Source organism: Pieris rapae, chromosome W, assembly GCF_905147795.1.
Source record: "Pieris rapae chromosome W, ilPieRapa1.1, whole genome shotgun sequence".
NCBI lineage: Eukaryota > Metazoa > Arthropoda > Insecta > Lepidoptera > Pieridae > Pieris > Pieris rapae.
Window position 1 is genome coordinate 2,276,665 of NC_059533.1, and position 25,737 is coordinate 2,302,401.

The window sequence follows — 25,737 nt, forward strand, 5'->3', positions numbered from 1 at the left end:
TTGATAGTAAAACTTAATAAAAATAATAAACATTTTTATTTCAATAGTTTTATTTTCAATCGAAAATTAAAATCCGAGATTTTTAAAAATTTCGTTCAATCAGTCTTCTAAGAACAAAAGCAAAGTTTTTCATGCCATATTTTTTTTTCCGTCTTATTACGACCTAAACTACCGAAATTTAATGCTTTGCAATCAAAGTGAAATTTCATGTTGATCCGTGTTATAGACAACTTATATTTTAACACAATATCATCAGGAAATTGTAAAATATTTACATTATTATTTACATTGTCTATGAAGTTGCAAATTTCGCTTGTGTAAATATACAATCAGGGAGGTGGTAAGGCAGCACCTTGCATTGTGCCTTTCGAGGCAGTTTTTGGACCATATAACATATTATTGTGTTTTACATACACTGTCCTTTCATTCAAGAAGTTATACGAGGCATATTCAAAAAATAAGGGCCGTTCGCTTATATTTCAGAATCGACAAGTCATTACACGTTTAATCTTGTACATATCTGTACGTGCACTACTCGTGCAGTTATTTCAGGTGTTGTTTTGATTCAGTAGTAATTTTACTAGTTGTGCGTACAGTAGACAATGTCCGCGATAATCGTTTCTCCCGCTAGCTGTGAAGTTCGCGCTGTAATAAGATTTTTGTGTGCAAAAGGACACATTGTTACCGGCGATGAGACGTGGATATCCTACGTCAATCCAGAAACAAAACAGCAATCAATGCAATGGCGCCACTCAACTTCACCAAAACCAAAAAAATTTAAACATTTCAGCTTTGAAAATGACAAGGAACTTCAGAACGCCGTTGAAAACTGGTTCGACTCGTGTACGGAGTGTGTTTAAACGCTTCCGAGTTCGGAATCGGGAGTGCTCTTGTGGACTTGTTACGTGGAATCCACGATGAAATATAAATATTTTTCAAACTCTCAATGGATCGTCGCCCTCGTGATGTGGCCGATCAAGCAAAACATTATCTCAAACGTGAGTTTCGAACGAGAGACGACGCTGCGACGATGCATCGCGATACAATTCTTAATTTTTCTTATTATTTTTGACAGATAGAAAAATATTCGGCGACTTGGATTACTTTTTATGACCTTCTCGACGAGGAAAACGTAAAAAACGAATCGAACACGAAGATAACTCACTCGGTCAACGACAAACTGTTGTTGTTCTTGTCGAGCAACCGATCGGCGACCACGCCGCTGAGGCTGACGAGCTTCGTCTCCTTGATTAAGCAGTATTTAAACGAGAGAGGTTCGTCGGTCTGTTCTATTCAAACGTACATACCTTTTAGAAATTTAAATTGATCTTTAGATTGACATTTTCAGGAGCGAGCATTCGGAAACCGGAGCATTTGACCCTGAAAATTCTGTCGAAGCAGAGGAACGACGAACTCATCGGTCCCACGATCTATTGGCTTATGCTCGACTGCTTGAAGTCGCTCATCGACGCGTTCGTGCTTCACAAAGACGGCTGAAGTGAGTTTTTTTTATAGAACAGCTTGCGAGTGCGTTGCTAGCCTTATAAGAATTGGTACGACTGCATTTTGTGTCCTGCGCTCGTTCTCAATTCGTAAAACACTTTTAATCGTTTCATTATTTCGTTGTCTTTTCAGGATACCGATTCGCTTCGTCGTGTGGAATGTCTCTTGAAAAGTATTCATAATCTAATAAATATAAACGAATACTCGAAATTGAGCGTCATCATCGAGGAACGAATGAAACGGGTCGCGACCCATTTGGCAGGTCGGACGTCGGTGCTGTCGAGTCCCGTGAAACTAATATTTTCTTCCTTGATTTCACACGAAGACAGAGTGATCAAGAGGCTCGTGAAGAAGATGTCACCGGATGTCGAGGCTAAAGAGACGACCAGAAAGTCGACGAACTCTAAAGGCAGTAAAAGAGTGTGAACATCGTGAACACGGTGGTCGAAAACGGAGACGCATTCGTCCGGATCGAAAGTAATTGGAAATTTAATCCGAAAAAATTAACGGAACATCAGAAGGAAAAGTTTCAAAGAAAGCGAGAAGATATTCCTGCGGACGTGGATAACCGATACCATCGAAACGACCTCTTCCAGCAAATCCTTCGGTTCCTCCGCCGCCGACAACATCACGCGGACCGACACGGCCGTTCCCGAAGTGGTAAAAACCAATGATTCAGAGTCGGCCGCGCCTAACAATTCGGACATCGCTAAAGTGACCCCGAAGATCAAAGACTCCCAACTCTCCACGAATACTTCTCTCAAAGATCGAGTGACTCGTAACGTAAAGAAATTAAGGCGGAGAAATCCTGTTTGAGAAAAGACGGCGTCAGCCAACTGGTGGTGGTCTGTGGAAAGTTGTCGCCCATGGTGCCCACCGTGGCGAAACACACGTTAAAACAGATTGGGGTGAGTCCAATAAAAATTAAGGTCGTGATCGCCAGCATCACGGATGTTAAGGTTAGGATAAATTTGGTTGTGCAATTACGTCGAAATACCAATAACAAGTACAACTTTACTCACATTAAATATAAATATTATTAAAATCTATTTTAAAAGCTATATTAAGCCGGGTCCACATTTGTAGCATGTTGGCGTATCACGATCAGTCGTATCGTATCTACTATTTGTATCATAAATATGGACGCTCATTTTGTCCATGTCGTATCTTTAAGGCGTATTTTGTAAAAAACACGTCCATACTTAGCATAAGCTGTATCATGTCAGTGTATCGGCTTTTGCTTTACAAATATAGACGCTCACTTTTCTTCCGATGTATCATTTCCTGATACGCGTGTCTTTCAGTGTACCTTTCCCTTCTCGTACGGTTCAGTCATGTCTTCCTTCTCAAACGGTTTAGCCATGTCGGCAATTGCTGACAATTTGGCGGTGACTTGCGCCTGTTATCAAAGTCACTCTGGAGATTCAACTAGTGATGATGAAATTCCTATACGAAAGAAACAAAAGATGAGCATTTTGGATGCACCCGTGTTTCGACTTATGGTTGATGAATTTAAAGTCAGTATTGAAATTTACATTATGGATAATATAATTAGCTATGATTTAAAAGTAACAAGTGTGCTTTTGTCAGCTGTGCATAGCCAATGTTAATTTTTTAAGTAAGCAACTATTTAATCACCCTTATCTTATGAAGTACATTTCTGTATTAAATAGAAAAAGGATTGTGAAAATAGACTGAACTCAATGGCTTAGTTGATATGGCAAACAGTATTGTTAACATTTGTGCAACATTGAATTCCATCCACTGAAATAAGTAGATAATAACCCGCTTATAAATTAGTTCATGTTTTATTTTTCTTTTTAAAATTATAAAGCCATCTATTAATGTGTACCATATATATATATTTCCAATTGCAATAGTATTTTTTTATTGTTTGTGAAATTATCTATTGCATATTTTTTTCTTAATTATAATTAACTATATATACAAATTTAACTTAGAACTCCAGGCAATTGGGGTTCAGTAATTAAACCTTAGCATTTGTTAATATGTCAAATAAACAGACAAAACATTTATTGTAGTAGTCTAAAACATAAAGACTAGTTTAGTATTTACTTGGAAAGGGAGACCACTCGGCTACTGCTTAAAATGATCACCAAATAGGAATGATGTGGTTCAAGAATATGTTGAATAGATTATTATTGTGTCTTAATCTGATTCCAGGAACCACTCACATACATAGAGAAAATTTTACCAGAAGCGTCCAAATATGGCTTATGCAAAGTTATACCACCTGATGGATTCACACCACTCTGTAATCTTGATGGGTCCATGAACTTTAATGTTACAAACCAGTATGTCCAACGGATGTTCAAACGATATGGGCCAGCTGCTACCAAAAAGTTAAGCGCTTTCAAAGCCCTCTTGGCACCGCAAAAAGTGCCATTCAAGCGACCGCCATTAGTAAGCGGCTTGGAAGTGGACTTACCACATTTATTGAAGCTAGTGCAGCAAATGGGTGGCCGAAAGAAGTTAACAAAAATAGTACAGTAGAACAAAGTGGCTGAGCAATTAAAGTGTTGTAAGAATTTAAAAAATCCCGGTCAAAAAATTAAACAAATTTATGAAAAATATCTACTCCCATATGAAGTGATGACATCGTTGGAGAAAGAAAATTTGATAGAACAAGTTGAGCATTTGTGCGAAAGAAGTCAATCAAGGATGTTTAACCGTGCACGAAGTCCTTTGCACGCACAAAAGCAAATCCTGGAGCCAGGTTATTCAACAGATAATGATTCGTCTGATGAAATCCCGACAAAAGATGGTTTAGTATTAAATGCCCTTGCTGAGACTGAAGACTGCATTGTTCCTGGTCGATCAATGAAACTCCACGCATTTCAAAAAGTAGCCGAAGTCGCTTCCAATGCATTTTTGTCTTCCACAACTCGGAAAACAAATTCGATAGAAAAAGAATATTGGGACCTTGTCTTGTCGAGGACAAAGCATGTCTGTGTAAACGCAGCTTCCATAGACACGGGTGCCGCGGATGATGGGTTTCCAAATAATGATTCCACCGACCATTATAGTAGACATCCTTGGAACTTGAAGGTGAGAGATCATTTTGAAACTCAATATTCTTAATAAGTTTATCTAGTTAATTTTAATATTTAAAGAAAATTATATAAAATCTAAGTCATAACTGCAATTTTGAGTTGTTTTCATATTTTACTAACACCGTAGGTATTGGACAGTATTAAAAATTATATGGAAAGTAAAATATTATTGAGTTAAATTGTGTTATTGATAATAGCTGAGTTTAATCATCCGACGTTTGTCGTTCGTTTTTGCCGCGCACCACCACTATGTGGAACCAGCTAGACACTGAAGTATTTCCAAAGCAATTCCACTTGGGGTTCTTCAAGAAAAGAGTGTACCAAAAGCCAGCACGAAGCGCGAACCCTCTGGAATAGTAATAGTGGCCATCGCCGACGGTATTACTTAACATCAACAGGACCCGTTAGACCCCTGCTCTATAAAAAAAATGCTGACTGGCATAGTACGTTATAAGGGGCTTTGCCTTGGCTTGATCAATGTTTACTTTACATTTTCTATAGCCACTACTTATGTGAAATGCATTTAAATTCTTATTAATCAATTCATTATTTCAGTGTATCAGTAGGGATTCCTTGGTCCCGTGGTTGGAATGACTGCCCCCACATTACACCTGGGAATGCTGTTTTCGACGAGTTGTTGGCACAGAGACCCTCATGGCCTCCCATGGATTGAGTATATGCATAGTGGAAAGAAGAAAGTATGGTATGTGGACGTGTGAATAATATTAAATTTTATTGATTTTTTACAAGACAATTCTTCTAGACCAGTCTGTCTTACATGTTTTCTTAATTTTTGGATTTAACGCCACGCCTACATAGAATGAAAATTTTTGATGAGACCTACTTGGGTAACAATGATCTCAGCTCTTCCATATAATATATATTTGAGAGCGGAAAATAATAAACAGCACAAATATGTGTCTCCTCCAACTTCTTTTTCTCCCCTTTGGACTAGAGCATTGGGCCATGAGGTTCAGGTGAACAGGCGCTAATTAAAGATTGAAGTTGGCGCTTGGTAGTAGAATCGGTGACCCCTGAGTTGGTGCTTTCCTCAAACTCTTTAAATTTATTTCAATTTTCTGTTAATCAATTTTATCTATTATCTGTTTAACATTTTTTTTTTACATTGCTCGAACGCATGCCAGGTATGGCATCGACGATTCGCAGAGCGAGAAATTTCGCAAAGCAGTCGAACGCTTGTGCCCGGCGTTCGTCCAAAATAAATCCGTGTGGTTGCTATCGGATATAGCGATGATCCCACCGGATTTATTACAGGATTCGGTGTCTCTTTGCCGGGCTGTGCAGAATCCGGGCGAATTTATTATAGTTTTCCCGAAAGCTTATTCATCTTCAATTGCCACGGGATACACAATATCCGAAAGTGTGTACTTCGCTACATTGTCCTGGATACACTGTCTCGGTGAAACGTTTGATGTAAGTTGAATGTTTATTCTAGTAAACTCGAACTCAAAATATTCATCTAGGTAAACATGTACACTTATGAACGTCAAAAAAAAAACAAATTAAATTTGCATTTACAACCAGTTCGCAAGTCAAGGGCGTAGAGCGGGTAAGGAGAACTGGCAAGAAACTTTCCGCCACTCTTTTCAATCGCCAAGTTTTTAATACAAATTGTTCGCCACATTTATAAAAGGCTTTATTAATTAATTTACTTTTAACGAGGGCTTTGAATTTATTTACTGATAGTTCTCTAATTTCGCTTGGGAGTTTGTTGTAAAAACGAATACAAGTAAACGCACATTTACAGACACACACACACACACACACACACACACACACACACACACACAAACAGTAAACCCTAATGAAATTTACTTTCAATAAACGTCACTGAGACGAATAAAAAAACACTTGACAATATCAACAATCTATTGACAAACAAGATAGCGGACGTATATATTAGTATATAATCTGTGTAATTTCAAAAGAATAACAATTACTGTGTGGAAAATGTTCTAAATGAAAGTGGGGGGCCCAGTGAGAGTGGGGTATTAACGTTTACACTGTATTTTCTGTAAGCTAATTTGATAGTAAAACTTAATAAAAATAATAAACATTTTTATTTCAATAGTTTTATTTTCAATCGAAAATTAAAATCCGAGATTTTTAAAAATTTCGTTCAATCAGTCTTCTAAGAACAAAAGCAAAGTTTTTCATGCCATATTTTTTTTTCCGTCTTATTACGACCTAAACTACCGAAATTTAATGCTTTGCAATCAAAGTGAAATTTCATGTTGATCCGTGTTATAGACAACTTATATTTTAACACAATATCATCAGGAAATTGTAAAATATTTACATTATTATTTACATTGTCTATGAAGTTGCAAATTTCGCTTGTGTAAATATACAATCAGGGAGGTGGTAAGGCAGCACCTTGCATTGTGCCTTTCGAGGCAGTTTTTGGACCATATAACATATTATTGTGTTTTACATACACTGTCCTTTCATTCAAGAAGTTATACGAGGCATATTCAAAAAATAAGGGCCGTTCGCTTATATTTCAGAATCGACAAGTCATTACACGTTTAATCTTGTACATATCTGTACGTGCACTACTCGTGCAGTTATTTCAGGTGTTGTTTTGATTCAGTAGTAATTTTACTAGTTGTGCGTACAGTAGACAATGTCCGCGATAATCGTTTCTCCCGCTAGCTGTGAAGTTCGCGCTGTAATAAGATTTTTGTGTGCAAAAGGACACATTGTTACCGGCGATGAGACGTGGATATCCTACGTCAATCCAGAAACAAAACAGCAATCAATGCAATGGCGCCACTCAACTTCACCAAAACCAAAAAAATTTAAACATTTCAGCTTTGAAAATGACAAGGAACTTCAGAACGCCGTTGAAAACTGGTTCGACTCGTGTACGGAGTGTGTTTAAACGCTTCCGAGTTCGGAATCGGGAGTGCTCTTGTGGACTTGTTACGTGGAATCCACGATGAAATATAAATATTTTTCAAACTCTCAATGGATCGTCGCCCTCGTGATGTGGCCGATCAAGCAAAACATTATCTCAAACGTGAGTTTCGAACGAGAGACGACGCTGCGACGATGCATCGCGATACAATTCTTAATTTTTCTTATTATTTTTGACAGATAGAAAAATATTCGGCGACTTGGATTACTTTTTATGACCTTCTCGACGAGGAAAACGTAAAAAACGAATCGAACACGAAGATAACTCACTCGGTCAACGACAAACTGTTGTTGTTCTTGTCGAGCAACCGATCGGCGACCACGCCGCTGAGGCTGACGAGCTTCGTCTCCTTGATTAAGCAGTATTTAAACGAGAGAGGTTCGTCGGTCTGTTCTATTCAAACGTACATACCTTTTAGAAATTTAAATTGATCTTTAGATTGACATTTTCAGGAGCGAGCATTCGGAAACCGGAGCATTTGACCCTGAAAATTCTGTCGAAGCAGAGGAACGACGAACTCATCGGTCCCACGATCTATTGGCTTATGCTCGACTGCTTGAAGTCGCTCATCGACGCGTTCGTGCTTCACAAAGACGGCTGAAGTGAGTTTTTTTTATAGAACAGCTTGCGAGTGCGTTGCTAGCCTTATAAGAATTGGTACGACTGCATTTTGTGTCCTGCGCTCGTTCTCAATTCGTAAAACACTTTTAATCGTTTCATTATTTCGTTGTCTTTTCAGGATACCGATTCGCTTCGTCGTGTGGAATGTCTCTTGAAAAGTATTCATAATCTAATAAATATAAACGAATACTCGAAATTGAGCGTCATCATCGAGGAACGAATGAAACGGGTCGCGACCCATTTGGCAGGTCGGACGTCGGTGCTGTCGAGTCCCGTGAAACTAATATTTTCTTCCTTGATTTCACACGAAGACAGAGTGATCAAGAGGCTCGTGAAGAAGATGTCACCGGATGTCGAGGCTAAAGAGACGACCAGAAAGTCGACGAACTCTAAAGGCAGTAAAAGAGTGTGAACATCGTGAACACGGTGGTCGAAAACGGAGACGCATTCGTCCGGATCGAAAGTAATTGGAAATTTAATCCGAAAAAATTAACGGAACATCAGAAGGAAAAGTTTCAAAGAAAGCGAGAAGATATTCCTGCGGACGTGGATAACCGATACCATCGAAACGACCTCTTCCAGCAAATCCTTCGGTTCCTCCGCCGCCGACAACATCACGCGGACCGACACGGCCGTTCCCGAAGTGGTAAAAACCAATGATTCAGAGTCGGCCGCGCCTAACAATTCGGACATCGCTAAAGTGACCCCGAAGATCAAAGACTCCCAACTCTCCACGAATACTTCTCTCAAAGATCGAGTGACTCGTAACGTAAAGAAATTAAGGCGGAGAAATCCTGTTTGAGAAAAGACGGCGTCAGCCAACTGGTGGTGGTCTGTGGAAAGTTGTCGCCCATGGTGCCCACCGTGGCGAAACACACGTTAAAACAGATTGGGGTGAGTCCAATAAAAATTAAGGTCGTGATCGCCAGCATCACGGATGTTAAGGTTAGGATAAATTTGGTTGTGCAATTACGTCGAAATACCAATAACAAGTACAACTTTACTCACATTAAATATAAATATTATTAAAATCTATTTTAAAAGCTATATTAAGCCGGGTCCACATTTGTAGCATGTTGGCGTATCACGATCAGTCGTATCGTATCTACTATTTGTATCATAAATATGGACGCTCATTTTGTCCATGTCGTATCTTTAAGGCGTATTTTGTAAAAAACACGTCCATACTTAGCATAAGCTGTATCATGTCAGTGTATCGGCTTTTGCTTTACAAATATAGACGCTCACTTTTCTTCCGATGTATCATTTCCTGATACGCGTGTCTTTCAGTGTACCTTTCCCTTCTCGTACGGTTCAGTCATGTCTTCCTTCTCAAACGGTTTAGCCATGTCGGCAATTGCTGACAATTTGGCGGTGACTTGCGCCTGTTATCAAAGTCACTATACGAAAGAAACAAAAGATGAGCATTTTGGATGCACCCGTGTTTCGACTTATGGTTGATGAATTTAAAGTCAGTATTGAAATTTACATTATGGATAATATAATTAGCTATGATTTAAAAGTAACAAGTGTGCTTTTGTCAGCTGTGCATAGCCAATGTTAATTTTTTAAGTAAGCAACTATTTAATCACCCTTATCTTATGAAGTACATTTCTGTATTAAATAGAAAAAGGATTGTGAAAATAGACTGAACTCAATGGCTTAGTTGATATGGCAAACAGTATTGTTAACATTTGTGCAACATTGAATTCCATCCACTGAAATAAGTAGATAATAACCCGCTTATAAATTAGTTCATGTTTTATTTTTCTTTTTAAAATTATAAAGCCATCTATTAATGTGTACCATATATATATATTTCCAATTGCAATAGTATTTTTTTATTGTTTGTGAAATTATCTATTGCATATTTTTTTCTTAATTATAATTAACTATATATACAAATTTAACTTAGAACTCCAGGCAATTGGGGTTCAGTAATTAAACCTTAGCATTTGTTAATATGTCAAATAAACAGACAAAACATTTATTGTAGTAGTCTAAAACATAAAGACTAGTTTAGTATTTACTTGGAAAGGGAGACCACTCGGCTACTGCTTAAAATGATCACCAAATAGGAATGATGTGGTTCAAGAATATGTTGAATAGATTATTATTGTGTCTTAATCTGATTCCAGGAACCACTCACATACATAGAGAAAATTTTACCAGAAGCGTCCAAATATGGCTTATGCAAAGTTATACCACCTGATGGATTCACACCACTCTGTAATCTTGATGGGTCCATGAACTTTAATGTTACAAACCAGTATGTCCAACGGATGTTCAAACGATATGGGCCAGCTGCTACCAAAAAGTTAAGCGCTTTCAAAGCCCTCTTGGCACCGCAAAAAGTGCCATTCAAGCGACCGCCATTAGTAAGCGGCTTGGAAGTGGACTTACCACATTTATTGAAGCTAGTGCAGCAAATGGGTGGCCGAAAGAAGTTAACAAAAATAGTACAGTAGAACAAAGTGGCTGAGCAATTAAAGTGTTGTAAGAATTTAAAAAATCCCGGTCAAAAAATTAAACAAATTTATGAAAAATATCTACTCCCATATGAAGTGATGACATCGTTGGAGAAAGAAAATTTGATAGAACAAGTTGAGCATTTGTGCGAAAGAAGTCAATCAAGGATGTTTAACCGTGCACGAAGTCCTTTGCACGCACAAAAGCAAATCCTGGAGCCAGGTTATTCAACAGATAATGATTCGTCTGATGAAATCCCGACAAAAGATGGTTTAGTATTAAATGCCCTTGCTGAGACTGAAGACTGCATTGTTCCTGGTCGATCAATGAAACTCCACGCATTTCAAAAAGTAGCCGAAGTCGCTTCCAATGCATTTTTGTCTTCCACAACTCGGAAAACAAATTCGATAGAAAAAGAATATTGGGACCTTGTCTTGTCGAGGACAAAGCATGTCTGTGTAAACGCAGCTTCCATAGACACGGGTGCCGCGGATGATGGGTTTCCAAATAATGATTCCACCGACCATTATAGTAGACATCCTTGGAACTTGAAGGTGAGAGATCATTTTGAAACTCAATATTCTTAATAAGTTTATCTAGTTAATTTTAATATTTAAAGAAAATTATATAAAATCTAAGTCATAACTGCAATTTTGAGTTGTTTTCATATTTTACTAACACCGTAGGTATTGGACAGTATTAAAAATTATATGGAAAGTAAAATATTATTGAGTTAAATTGTGTTATTGATAATAGCTGAGTTTAATCATCCGACGTTTGTCGTTCGTTTTTGCCGCGCACCACCACTATGTGGAACCAGCTAGACACTGAAGTATTTCCAAAGCAATTCCACTTGGGGTTCTTCAAGAAAAGAGTGTACCAAAAGCCAGCACGAAGCGCGAACCCTCTGGAATAGTAATAGTGGCCATCGCCGACGGTATTACTTAACATCAACAGGACCCGTTAGACCCCTGCTCTATAAAAAAAATGCTGACTGGCATAGTACGTTATAAGGGGCTTTGCCTTGGCTTGATCAATGTTTACTTTACATTTTCTATAGCCACTACTTATGTGAAATGCATTTAAATTCTTATTAATCAATTCATTATTTCAGTGTATCAGTAGGGATTCCTTGGTCCCGTGGTTGGAATGACTGCCCCCACATTACACCTGGGAATGCTGTTTTCGACGAGTTGTTGGCACAGAGACCCTCATGGCCTCCCATGGATTGAGTATATGCATAGTGGAAAGAAGAAAGTATGGTATGTGGACGTGTGAATAATATTAAATTTTATTGATTTTTTACAAGACAATTCTTCTAGACCAGTCTGTCTTACATGTTTTCTTAATTTTTGGATTTAACGCCACGCCTACATAGAATGAAAATTTTTGATGAGACCTACTTGGGTAACAATGATCTCAGCTCTTCCATATAATATATATTTGAGAGCGGAAAATAATAAACAGCACAAATATGTGTCTCCTCCAACTTCTTTTTCTCCCCTTTGGACTAGAGCATTGGGCCATGAGGTTCAGGTGAACAGGCGCTAATTAAAGATTGAAGTTGGCGCTTGGTAGTAGAATCGGTGACCCCTGAGTTGGTGCTTTCCTCAAACTCTTTAAATTTATTTCAATTTTCTGTTAATCAATTTTATCTATTATCTGTTTAACATTTTTTTTTTACATTGCTCGAACGCATGCCAGGTATGGCATCGACGATTCGCAGAGCGAGAAATTTCGCAAAGCAGTCGAACGCTTGTGCCCGGCGTTCGTCCAAAATAAATCCGTGTGGTTGCTATCGGATATAGCGATGATCCCACCGGATTTATTACAGGATTCGGTGTCTCTTTGCCGGGCTGTGCAGAATCCGGGCGAATTTATTATAGTTTTCCCGAAAGCTTATTCATCTTCAATTGCCACGGGATACACAATATCCGAAAGTGTGTACTTCGCTACATTGTCCTGGATACACTGTCTCGGTGAAACGTTTGATGTAAGTTGAATGTTTATTCTAGTAAACTCGAACTCAAAATATTCATCTAGGTAAACATGTACACTTATGAACGTCAAAAAAAAAACAAATTAAATTTGCATTTACAACCAGTTCGCAAGTCAAGGGCGTAGAGCGGGTAAGGAGAACTGGCAAGAAACTTTCCGCCACTCTTTTCAATCGCCAAGTTTTTAATACAAATTGTTCGCCACATTTATAAAAGGCTTTATTAATTAATTTACTTTTAACGAGGGCTTTGAATTTATTTACTGATAGTTCTCTAATTTCGCTTGGGAGTTTGTTGTAAAAACGAATACAAGTAAACGCACATTTACAGACACACACACACACACACACACACACACACACACACACACACACAAACAGTAAACCCTAATGAAATTTACTTTCAATAAACGTCACTGAGACGAATAAAAAAACACTTGACAATATCAACAATCTATTGACAAACAAGATAGCGGAAGTTATGTGCCAGCCCTGCACCTAACAATATAGGATTTCTGCTGACGAAGGACGCCACCGGCGACGCTAGATATAGGACTTAGTTTTAAGAATTCATTCTTGTAAGCATCGCGCTACAGATAACTCTTAATTTGTAAATTATAATAAATTAGTTTGATATTAAATTGTTTTTTTTTTGGAGTGCACCGGCGGGTGAAATTTAATTGGCGCAGTCGGTAGGATACTCAAGATTTTCCGGAAAATTAAGAAAATATAACGGTTTCGAGGCCCCCCGCCTGGCCGACCGGTTTTTCTAAAAACCGCAAGCGAGTATCGAGTTAAGAAGAAAACCCCTGGAATCTAGAAATCGATGCAGCAGTCCAGAAAACCAATGTGAGTTGCACAAATTACTTATTGTGTTGTTATATATCCTAGTTTCCTAGTTGTTCCAAAATTTTCCATCCGAGGGAATTAAGTAATAAGAAGGCTGTTACTTACCAACAGTCTTCCAGAAGTAATTTTATTGATAGAATAAGAAACATAGAAGAAATGTCTTTCGACCCTTATATTATTTTTAAAGCTTTACGGGTGGTGCCCGAATTTGACGGGAACCCACATGTATTACCTAGATTTATAAGAATTTGTGATGAACTGGTGAAAAGATATTTAAAAAATGACGCCGAATCAACTCTATCGAATTTATCTTTGATTAACGGCATTTTAAATAAGATAACGGGACCGGCCGCTTGCCTCATAAATAGTAATGGCATCCCTGAGAGCTGGGGTGGCATAAGGGAAGCGTTACTTAACAACTTCTCAGATCAGAGGGATGAGACGGCGCTGTACAATGATATTTCCTTACAAACTCAGGGTAATAGTACCCCTCAGGAATTTTATGATAAGTTACAATCCTTATTCAGTACGATGATGACTTATGTCACGTTACACGAAACCCTTTCTACAACAATAGAGGCCAAACGGCACTTATACAAAAAATTAACGAAACAAGCATTTATTCGTGGCCTTAAGGAGCCACTTGGGTCTCGTATAAGGTGCATGAGGCCCGAATCTATTGAAAAGGCTCTCGAATATATCGGCGCAAATTTATATATTGTTACGAAAAATATTAATAATGTTTGGGATTCATATTTTATGATAGTCTGTAGTAATTTTATATTCTTTATTATTTATGTTACAGCAATGGCGTGTTAGTGTCAGCTGCCACTGTCATTATCATTTAATGACATCGAAGTCAAATCTCTTTAAAACCGTTAATATGACTAGTTCATTTAACTTGTCAATGTTGCTAGATCTTATAATTAATCACTATTCAATGATCGATAATAATTCTGACTCCATAGTCATAATTATTATTATGGAAAGTTATTTATCATAATTTTAAATATTGGAGACTAGATAACAATAAATATTAAAGTAATCTTTGACACTCGTTCTTATGACTCTGTTTGACTCTGTTGTCTATTCGGGTTCGGTCGTGGAACGAGTACCCGAAATGTTACGAAGCTTGTTTATTACAAATTCTGGTTGTTATAAATACAGGAACTGATTGGTACGAGCCTCAGTTCGATTGAGCGGTCGAACCACGCAGAAGCCTTTAAAGTGTAGACTCTAATGTCGAAATTAAATGGCAGATGCCAACAAACTAATCTATGACACCAGTATTACTGACGTCATTATCTTCAATAATTTAATGACAGCTTTAATAAATCTGGATTCGTTATTTACAGGCGCTTCGCGCCGACAGCAGCGGTGGGATCACACATCTCCAAGAGACTTCGGGAGAGCTGATCCATACGTAAGTGACGTGTAGAGTTTCGGTACTCGATTGACGTGCCGAAATGGCGTAACTACACTTCGGACCAAGCGAGCCGTTACGCAGAGTATGCTACAATGGCACGGACGTTTTTTTAAGAGGATTCGACCATATACTACCGACGCCGACGCCGAGGTAATGGTTGCGGTGATCACAGGTATTTACCCTGAGTTTTTTCGATCTGAGTAACTGAGAATTACCTCCGATTCACTAAATAAATTCTTATCAGTTCTTATAATATTTCGTAGGCGTAAAATCGAAAGTAGAGTAAATATAATGATATAACAAAGATCCCGTGTTATGGTATCTTTAAAATATCAATTCGTTCGTTTCACTTTCTTAAACCGGGTCGTTTGTCGTTGTCGTGTTACCGGGACTGCAAAGTGAGAAATTCGTCTAAGCATAACGTTATTTCGTCATAATTCAGTAACAACAATACCGGTTTTCATGGCACAGTTTATTAAATGAGATTTCTGCCGTTGTGTGGGTATCTAGAGTAAAATTGCTACTACCGTCAAAATGACGAATGTAACTCGCTAAATTAAACTATTAAGTATTGTTCATTTATTAAACTTACTACAACAAAATATGTAATTAATTGTTCAAAGAAAGTTATAAGACTTTTTAAAACTATTAAAATTGTCAATTAATTCGAGAAAGTCATAATAAGATATGAATTTTATGAATCGAGAAAAAGAACGGGACGAACCAACTTTGCGTTGATCTTTGCGTGTTGAATTCAAGTGCGGTTAGAGATATTAGCAGACCAAATTTAGAGATTAGGCAGAGCCCGATATTACAGATGCTTAGATATAGCATCTGGCTTTCACGGAGTTCCCTAATCAGATGACACTATTAAAAAAAAACAGCTTTTGTGTTTAATATTTACGTATGTCTTTCGGTAAATTTATGTATTTTTACTTTTCGTCATCGCTGAAAGTGAAAAGAGAATTTTATATCGGTCATTATAAACATTCTCTAATATTTTGCACATATGGCAAAGTAAAATCCAAATCAAAGTTGTAAATATAAATTTGAACATTCAAATATTTGGAGACGTTAACTGCTCGCAAAAAAAAAAATTAAATTTGATTTGAGTGGTTAAGTTACTAATTCTTTTTGGGAAAAGGGATACTCTTCTTTAATATAAAATCCTAGAGGCTCTTGTATCTGTCTTTTAATAAATTTGGGAAATGTATTAAATAGGAGCTGTGTAAAAAGGCTTACTATAAAGTTAGCGATTATCTAGTTGATAAAAGGAACTAGGACTAGTGCTGGGCAAGCTACTTCTAATTAATTTGCTATGAGCGTTGTAGTATTGTTTGATGACTTATTTTATTTTAAAAATTACCGAGAGTTTTTTACGTCGGCTTTTTCTCTCGGCCTACACCCTGTCTTCTTTGCCAATGAGTAGGGATGCCTACGGGTTCGAATTTGGTGACGTGGAAAAAGTGATACCTTGACGATCTTATGTTCCAAAATAAACGTGTTTTATTTTAATTTTATTCATAGTTGTCATGACAAATATCAACTTTGTATGAATACTCAATCCAAAACGCTTTCTCTTCAGCTCAGTTACATTCTACACATCAAAATGCAGTGATTTTTGTCTACCGTACGTTGCGTATTCGTTCTACCCACTTTTCGTTGTTATTCTATTTTGTTGGGTTTGGCCCATTACTAAAAACTAAGTGTGCATTTTATATCAACCATCATAAGCGAAACATTCCATACGTTACAGATATGAGTAATTAAGATTTGAATTTAAGTTGTAAATGTAACTGTAAAAGTAATTGTAAAATTAAACCTTCAAATATTTTTGACGAACATCAGGTGCATGAATGTAATTTGATGTGAATAACTAATGTGATAATAGTGTGATGACAAAAAAAAATATATCAAGTATTTTGTGATACCATTTTACTGTGGGTTTTAATTTTTAATATTTCTTTTTTTAAAGAGAACGGGTATCGGTATATTCTGTCATTAGACTGCTTTTGAGAAGAACTGCTTTATAATTCTTAGTCTAGATGTCAGCAGGCCGAGGCGGTTTACATGTTGTGGTTGGTTGAGTAACCAATTGGAGCAATTCTTTGAACGCCATGAGTTTATACTTCAGTCGAATTGACCGTATCGGCGGAAGATTTGTCGGAGAGTTTTATGTGAGGAGGCCTCGACCTCTTCTACTGACGTTTTTGGATCTAGGTAATTGCATTGAATTACTGAATAACTAATCTAATTAAAGGTAATAATTATTTTATGTATATGCATTGACATGTTTATGAAAAAATAAAAATGTGTTTTACCTATCCAATATCCTTCCTAAAACGCTGGCTGGCCACCATGCGTATCCTTGATCCTGGTCTTGTTGGCTGAACCCAGGATGGGTGATGCCTTGTGTGGGCTAGATCTCTAAATGAGTGATGCCTTGTGTGTGGGCTAGATCTCTAAATGAGTGATGCCTTGTGTGTGGGCTAGATCTCGTAATGAGTGATGCCTTGTGTGTGGGCTAGATCTCGTAATGAGTGATGCCTTGTGTGTGGGCTAGATCTCGTAATGAGTGATGCCTTTTGTTTTCCTATCCAATAACCTTCCTAAAACGCTGGCTGGCCACCATGCGTATCCTTGATCCTGGTCTTGTTGGCTGAACCCAGGATGGGTGATGCGTTACGTGTTGGCTAGATCTCGTCATGAGTGATGCCTTGTTTAAAGTTGTTGCAATGTAAAGCAGCGCAAGGGACGCGCTGGAGTCAGTATGGCCGTATCGGCGCAAATTTATATATTGTTACGAAAAATATTAATAATGTTTGGGATTCATATTTTATGATAGTCTGTAGTAATTTTATATTCTTTATTATTTATGTTACAGCAATGGCGTGTTAGTGTCAGCTGCCACTGTCATTATCATTTAATGACATCGAAGTCAAATCTCTTTAAAACCGTTAATATGACTAGTTCATTTAACTTGTCAATGTTGCTAGATCTTATAATTAATCACTATTCAATGATCGATAATAATTCTGACTCCATAGTCATAATTATTATTATGGAAAGTTATTTATCATAATTTTAAATATTGGAGACTAGATAACAATAAATATTAAAGTAATCTTTGACACTCGTTCTTATGACTCTGTTTGACTCTGTTGTCTATTCGGGTTCGGTCGTGGAACGAGTACCCGAAATGTTACGAAGCTTGTTTATTACAAATTCTGGTTGTTATAAATACAGGAACTGATTGGTACGAGCCTCAGTTCGATTGAGCGGTCGAACCACGCAGAAGCCTTTAAAGTGTAGACTCTAATGTCGAAATTAAATGGCAGATGCCAACAAACTAATCTATGACACCAGTATTACTGACGTCATTATCTTCAATAATTTAATGACAGCTTTAATAAATCTGGATTCGTTATTTACAGGCGCTTCGCGCCGACAAATACGTTCAAGAGGAATTAAATACTATATATCTACAGCAACGTAACGATGCTTCATCTAAGCCAAATCACTCATCTAACTATAACAGTAATGTACCTAAGCCTACATATAACACTAACAATTCGTCAAACAGATTTACTTTACCACAAGTACCATACACTTTCCCGCCACAATTTAAACCTAACCCACCTTACCAATTTAGAATGCCTATTCTAAACCCACAATACCCACCTAGAATGCCCACACGTACCCAACAAATGTTCCGTGCCCTTCCACCTAATTATAATCCTCAAAGTAATGTATTCCGTGCACCCCCACGTCCTCAACCGAAACCCCAAACTGGCCCAACTCCAATGAGTGGCGTGAGTCATTATGTGACAAAGGAATCCGTACCTAGACACGATTGGCGTATACACGGAAATCCACCACCTACAAATTATTTTAAAACTCGTGACGTAAATTTAAATGAATGTGCAACCAATAACTTTTACCCAAATTATGACTATTATGAACCTGAGCATAACTATTACTATGATTGATATTCTGACGATTACAACTACTATTACGAAGACAGAAATCAAGAGTACTATAACGAACCTTGTGACTATAACGAAGATAACGAATCAAATCCACAAACTGACATGACTGACACCGGAAATTTTACCAAGGTCAAGAGTTCAAAAGAACCAAAATAGAAATTAACCTTCAAACTCAAAGACAGTTGCCCTATATACAAATTGAGAATGCCCACTTAAACTTTTAACAGACACCGGGGCAAATCAATCTTTTATTAGCCCCGACGCAGTTTATACTTACTTTTACCATATCCCATTGACTTACGATCCGTTTGAAGTTACTAACGTTCATGCAACATCTCGAAATAAATATTCGATTACGATACCTTGTTTCCAGGAATTTAATAGTGATAAAGAAATTAAATTATTTATGTATAAATTTCATGACTACTTTGACGGTTTAATTGGACTTGACTTGTTGACAGAATGGGAGTCTAAAATAGACCTTAAACATAAAACATTAGTGACTAAATTTGCTACTAACTCGATTCGAATGTACGATTCTAAAAATTGTAATTTATACGAAGACATAGTACCTGCAAACAGTTCAAAATTAATTAGAGTTCCTATTAATACATTAGACGGTGAAGTCTTAGTGCATGAACAATTAATATGTAACTGCATTATACATGAGTGTTTAACCACAGTTAAAAATAATCGCGGATTTTTAGAAATTGACAATCCCACAGATAATGACGTAATTATTTCATTCGATCGCCCTGCAACCGCGGAATTATTTAATATTGAAAGTTTTGACAGTCGTTCACCAAATAAAGTCGAAGAGGTTATTTCAAAATTACGTACCGACCATTTAAACCCGGAGGAAAAAGCGAATTTAATTTCAGTTTGCTCAAAATATGCAGATGTTTTTTATATTGAAGGGGAATCGCTTACTTTTACCAACAAAATTAAACACCGAATTAGAACAACCGATGAAATCCCCATATATATACTAAAAGTTATCGCTATCCGCAAATACACAGGCAGGAAGTTAGGGAACAAATTGAAAAAATGCTAAATCAAGGGATAATTAAACCTTCTGATTCAGCTTGGAGCTCACCAATTTGGATAGTACCAAAAAAGGCAGATGCTTCTGGAAAACAGAAATGGAGATTAGTCGTCGATTTTCGTAAATTAAATGAGAAAACTATTGATGACAAATATCCTATACCAAATATAACCGATGTCCTTGACAAATTAGGGAATTGCCAGTACTTCACTACTCTCGATTTAGCTAGTGGTTTTTACAAAGTGGAAATGGACCCAATCGACATTTCAAAGACCGCATTTAATGTAAAACACGGGCATTTTGAATTTTTGAGAATGCCCATGGGACTTAAGAACTCGCCATCAACCTTTCAAAGAGTTATGGACAATGTTTTACGTGGCTTACAAAACGTTATTTGTCTAGTATACTTGGATGATATAATCGTATTTAGCACTAGTTTACAAGAGCACATAATTAACCTTGAAAAAGTATTTCAACGTCTCCGCGAATCTAACTTTAAAATACAAATGGACAAATCAGAATTCCTTAAATTAGAAACAGCATACCTAGGACATATAATAAGTAAAGAAGGAATTAAACCAAATCCGGACAAAATTAAAGCTATAACAAAATACCCAGTCCCGAAAACTACAAAAGAAATAAAACAATTTTTAGGTTTATTAGGCTATTACAGAAAATTTATTCCAGATTTCGCACGTGTTACCAAACCATTAACTAAATGTTTAAAAAAAGGTAGTAAGATTATTTTAAATTCAGAATATATGGATTGTTTTGAAAAATGTAAACCTCTTTTAACTAATGACCCGATTTTGCAATACCCCGATTTTACAAAGGATTTTATACTGACCACAGATGCATCTAATTTAGCTATTGGCGCCGTTCTTTCTCAAGGCCCAATAGGCTCAGATAAACCTGTCTCATTTGCATCGCGTACTTTAAATGAAAGCGAAATTAATTATAGTACGATAGAGAAGGAATTGTTGGCTATAGTTTGGGCTACAGAATACATTAGACCCTATTTATTTGGCCGTAAGTTTAAAATCGTTACAGACCATAAGCCTTTACAATGGATAATGAATTTGAAAGAGCCTAACTCACGTTTAACCCGTTGGCGATTAAAACTTAGTGAATATGACTATACGGTTGTGTATAAAAAAGGTAAGTCGAACACGAATGCAGATGCTTTGTCACGTGTAGAATTAAATAACGAGACAGTAGAATCATTAGTAGTTAATATATCTGACTCCGTATCGACTGTGACATGTCCTGACGATAGACCTCTTATTAGCCTTTCATCGACTGATACTGCACCAACTTTAAGAGCCTACAGCACTGACGAAAGCGCTGATATAAATCAGGAAGGTACAAAACATACTAGTCGCGAAAGTCCAATACTTGACATCCCCATAAGTGAAGACCCTCTTAACTTGTTTCGAAAGCAAATCCTAATAAAAATCACAAATAACTCACCCTCAACTAAACCCGTTCTTAATAGACCTTTTGAGAATTTTTCGCGCGTCTCTGTACAAATTAATGAGAACAGCCTTCAACAAGAAATTATCGCCATAATTAAAAAATATGTAGATCCGAAAATACGTACTGCTATACTCGTCGAACCCTTAGGAAAAATGTTGAGTACCTATTATCCAAAACACTTTTCGAAGCTCATCTATGAAATTATTACTTGTTAATTATACGGCAAGTTGAAAATATTAGAGATTATGTAACCCAACAGGACACGATTAGAAAATATCATGAAGGTAAAACCAACCACCGCGGAATAAATGAAACATATATGTCCTTATCCCAAAGGTATTTCTGGCCTAAAATGAAACATGATATAGTTAATTACATAAGCATATGCCCAATCTGTAACTCCGCAAAATACGATCGTAATCCCGTACGCCCGGAGTTTAAAATTGTACCGCCACCTTCTCGACCATTTGAAACAGTTCACATAGACGTCTTGACCTTAGAACAAGATAAATTTTTGACTTTCATTGACGCATTTTCTAAGTATGCTCAAGCATACCGACTTAATGACTGTACAGCTCCAAACATAATTGATAAACTATTAACTTTCATGACACATCATGGATCACCTATGACTTTAATTTCCGATAGAGGAACAGAGTTCACAAATCGAGTATTTGCTGAATTCCTACGCTTACATAAAATAAATCACCATATGATAGCACCTCACAGTCCTAATGAAAACGGAATGATAGAGCGTTTACATAGCACCCTTATAGAACATATTAGAATATTAAGATTAAAGCACAAAAATGAATCGGTAGCCAATTTAATTTTATACGCTATTTTAGCATATAATAGTTCTATACATAGCTTGACTAAATGTAGACCATATGACATTGTTACTGGACATTATGACCCTAGAGACCCTACAGATTTAAACTTAACAGAAAGACTTTTACAACAATACATACAAAGTCACCGTAACAATATGCTAACAGTGTATAGTATGATACATGACTCATCGTTCGCAGAACGCCAAGCGATAATGCAGAGACACAATTCCCATAGGGAACCCGAGACTGATTACACACCTGGACAGGATGTTTATATAAGTAATCCGATAGTTGCGACACAAAAGTTAGCTCAACGTTATATACAAGACAAAGTTGTTACAAATTTACCCATACATAAATATACCTCTAAAAAACGATTACCTGTATCGAAATCCCGACTATAACGTGTTCCAAAAAGTAGTAAATTGTTACAGGATGCTGCTGACAACCCTGGTGTTGTCCCTGGACATAGCAATGACCCAGGAGATAAGACTTGAGAATATGGACAACGGACCTGGACTATTACCGTTTAATATCGGACTTACTGACATAATTACCCATTATCATACCTTTTTGCATTTCATTGACTTGGATAAAATTGGCCTGAAGATTGAAACATTAAAGACTCAAATTCATGACATTGAGGGTTACTTTGACAATCACAACATTTAACGGAAAAATTAGATAAAGCATCGTTGTTATTAAGTACATTAAAACCTGGTCGCGTTAAAAGAGGTTTATTTAATGGTTTAGGCTCTATTATTAAAAGTGTAACCGGTAACTTAGACTACAGCGATGCCATTAAATATGACGAGGCCATTAAAATTCTTCAAAATAATCAAGTAATATAATTTCCGAATTTAATAATCATATAAGTCTTAGTAAGGCGTGGATGTCCGAGCACGCGAAAATTATTGATAAATTAGTGGAAAATCAAATTGATTTAAATAAAACAATGTATTTTATGATTTCGAAATTTAATACTGAACATGTAGATACAGTAATCTTCGCAGAAATTTCCCAATTATTAAATTCATTTGATGATAATATTAATGAGCTACTATTAGTTATAAGAAATATCGAAGATAGTTTAGCTTTTACGTGCACTTATACAGCGCACCATATTATGTTAGATGTAAGTATGTTACGTAGTATGTTAGGTACTTTAAGTTCTGTTTATAAACCGGAACAGTTATTAGATTTAGAACTCCGCGAATACTATAGCGTAATTCGCACTGGGTCATATTTTAGTAATAATAGAATAGTTATAGTGTTACGGTTTCCCATAATATCCCCTAATACTTTTACCCTTTTTAAATTATCCATCTTACCAAATCATTACGAACACATTATTATACCTCCCTTTCCTTATATAGCAACCAATAACGATAATTATGTGTACATAGAGGCTGAATGCCCGAAGTCAAGAAATCGGTTTCTGTGTGAAGAGACACTTAATCATCATATAAAACGCTCACCTGATTGCGCAGACCTTGTCATCAGCCAGCAAGTGTCAAATTCATGCATACCTACCACGTTGACACTCGCCAAGCCTGCCATGGAAAAATTAGACGACCAACATTACTGCGTTACGTTTCCAAGTTTAACTAAAATATCCCTGTCATGTAAACGAAGAGAATATCTGAATCTGCAGGGCAGTTACCTTGTAACAATACCGCCGAACTGTTCTCTACATACTAAGGACCTCACCATTGTTAACATAAATAACCAATTAAAAGGGGAGCCTTTGAAGATTTTGCTACCAATGAACTCTACCCCTACGACACCACAGCGATCCTTAAAGATACATACGATTGATTTGAATGGATTACATAATTTAGAGAAGCAAATCGAAGTACAAATGCCTATTATTCCGGAAAATCCAACCATCATTTACCACACCACTTTACCCTTCTACGTAATGCTCCTGTGTTCAGCTATTTTTGTAATATACATCGGATATCGTCGACTCCATAAAAGGACCCAGAATGCTGGAATTCAAGAGCAACAGGGACACCCAGAAGGTGATCCAGCCGCAACATTTTCCCTCAACGTCCTCAAATAGTTGCGGATCTGCGGGGGGAGGAGTTATGTGCCAGCCCTGCATCAGTTATGTGCCAGCCCTGCACCTAACAATATAGGATTTTTGCTGACGAAGGACGCCACCGGCGACGCTAGATATAGGACTTAGTTTTAAAAATTCATTCTTGTAAGCATCGCGCTACAGATCACTCTATTAATTTGTAAATTATAATAAATTAGTTTGATATTAAATTGGTTTTTTTTGGAGTGCACCGGCGGGTGAAATATAATTCGGACGTATATATTAGTATATAATCTGTGTAATTTCAAAAGAATAACAATTACTGTGTGGAAAATGTTCTAAATGAAAGTGTCGGTTTAATTAGGTGTTTAAATTTAGATACTTTTCAAACTCTCCATGGTAAATGTGGTAGAAGATGCAGAGAGTCACATATCTCTACTCGTCGCCAATGGATCAAGCTGCTCGGAAAGTGACTGGTCGTTGACAATTCCAAAATTCGTCCTTACAACAGACGCATCCAATGTCGCTTTAGGTGCAGTACTTTCCCAAGGTCAAATTGGCAGCGATAAACCCATCGCCTTCGCAAGTCGTACGCTAAATGATGCGGAGACACGCTACAGTACAATAGAAAGAGAGTTATTGGCTATCGTCTGGGCGACATAACTTTTTTGACCTTATTTATATGGACATTAATTTACGATATACACCGATCATAGGCCGTTAACCTGGCTTAACTCAATAAAGGAACCAAATACCAAATTAACACGTTGGAAATTACGTTTAGCTGAATTTGACTATGATATTGTATTTAGAAATGGGAAACAAAATTCAAACGCAGACGCATTATCCAGAATTAGGATTAACGCCTTGGGCAATGACAATACAGGCAGTCCTCGTACTTACGGCATGTTAGGTTCTTGAAATACGCGACGTAAGTCGAGAGTCGAGACATATTTTTTCATATGTTTACATGTAAAACTCAAGGGTTAGGTTCCATACGGACTCGAAATTGAAAGAAAAATACTTTATTATCAAAAGTAAGTTCTTAAAATATTTTTTTTTGTATTTGAGTTATTAATTTTAATAATTATTATAAAACTTTAATATGTAATCAAAATATGCAATGAGAAATAAAAAATTAAACTTTTGGCTTAAAGAAACTATAGCACAACATCCGCACACCGCAGTAACTGCAATTTCAGGCAAACGGTTAGCCAAATGAACAATGTCAGTTGTGATTTCATTGATATTTGGTTGATCTGTGGATGAAGAACTTTCAGATGGCTTGAAAAAAGTGGGCATAACTTTTTCCAAACTCCTTTTAAATTGTTGGGTGTCACCTCATCCCATAAAGCAGCAATATTTTTTACGGATTGCAAGATATAACTTTTCCAAAAATCTCTCAGCTCCATACCATCATTTTCATTAGCCTTTACAGCCTGTGAAAAAGTTCTCCTGAGATAATAGGCCT

The 25,737-nt window shown here is 36.9% G+C and overlaps 1 protein-coding gene across 1 annotated transcript in view; it reads right to left on the reverse strand.

Annotated features, from left to right (window-relative positions):
• Positions 1–2,566: 2,566 nt before the first annotated feature.
• Positions 2,567–25,737, reverse strand: part of LOC123690506 (beta-catenin-like protein 1) — a 28,729-nt gene continuing 5,558 nt past the window's right edge. The window contains exon 5 of the mRNA XM_045633905.1: positions 2,567–2,949. Coding sequence (XP_045489861.1) covers positions 2,932–2,949 — 18 coding nt within the window. The 3' untranslated portion in view covers positions 2,567–2,931. The remainder of the gene's footprint in view (positions 2,950–25,737) is intronic.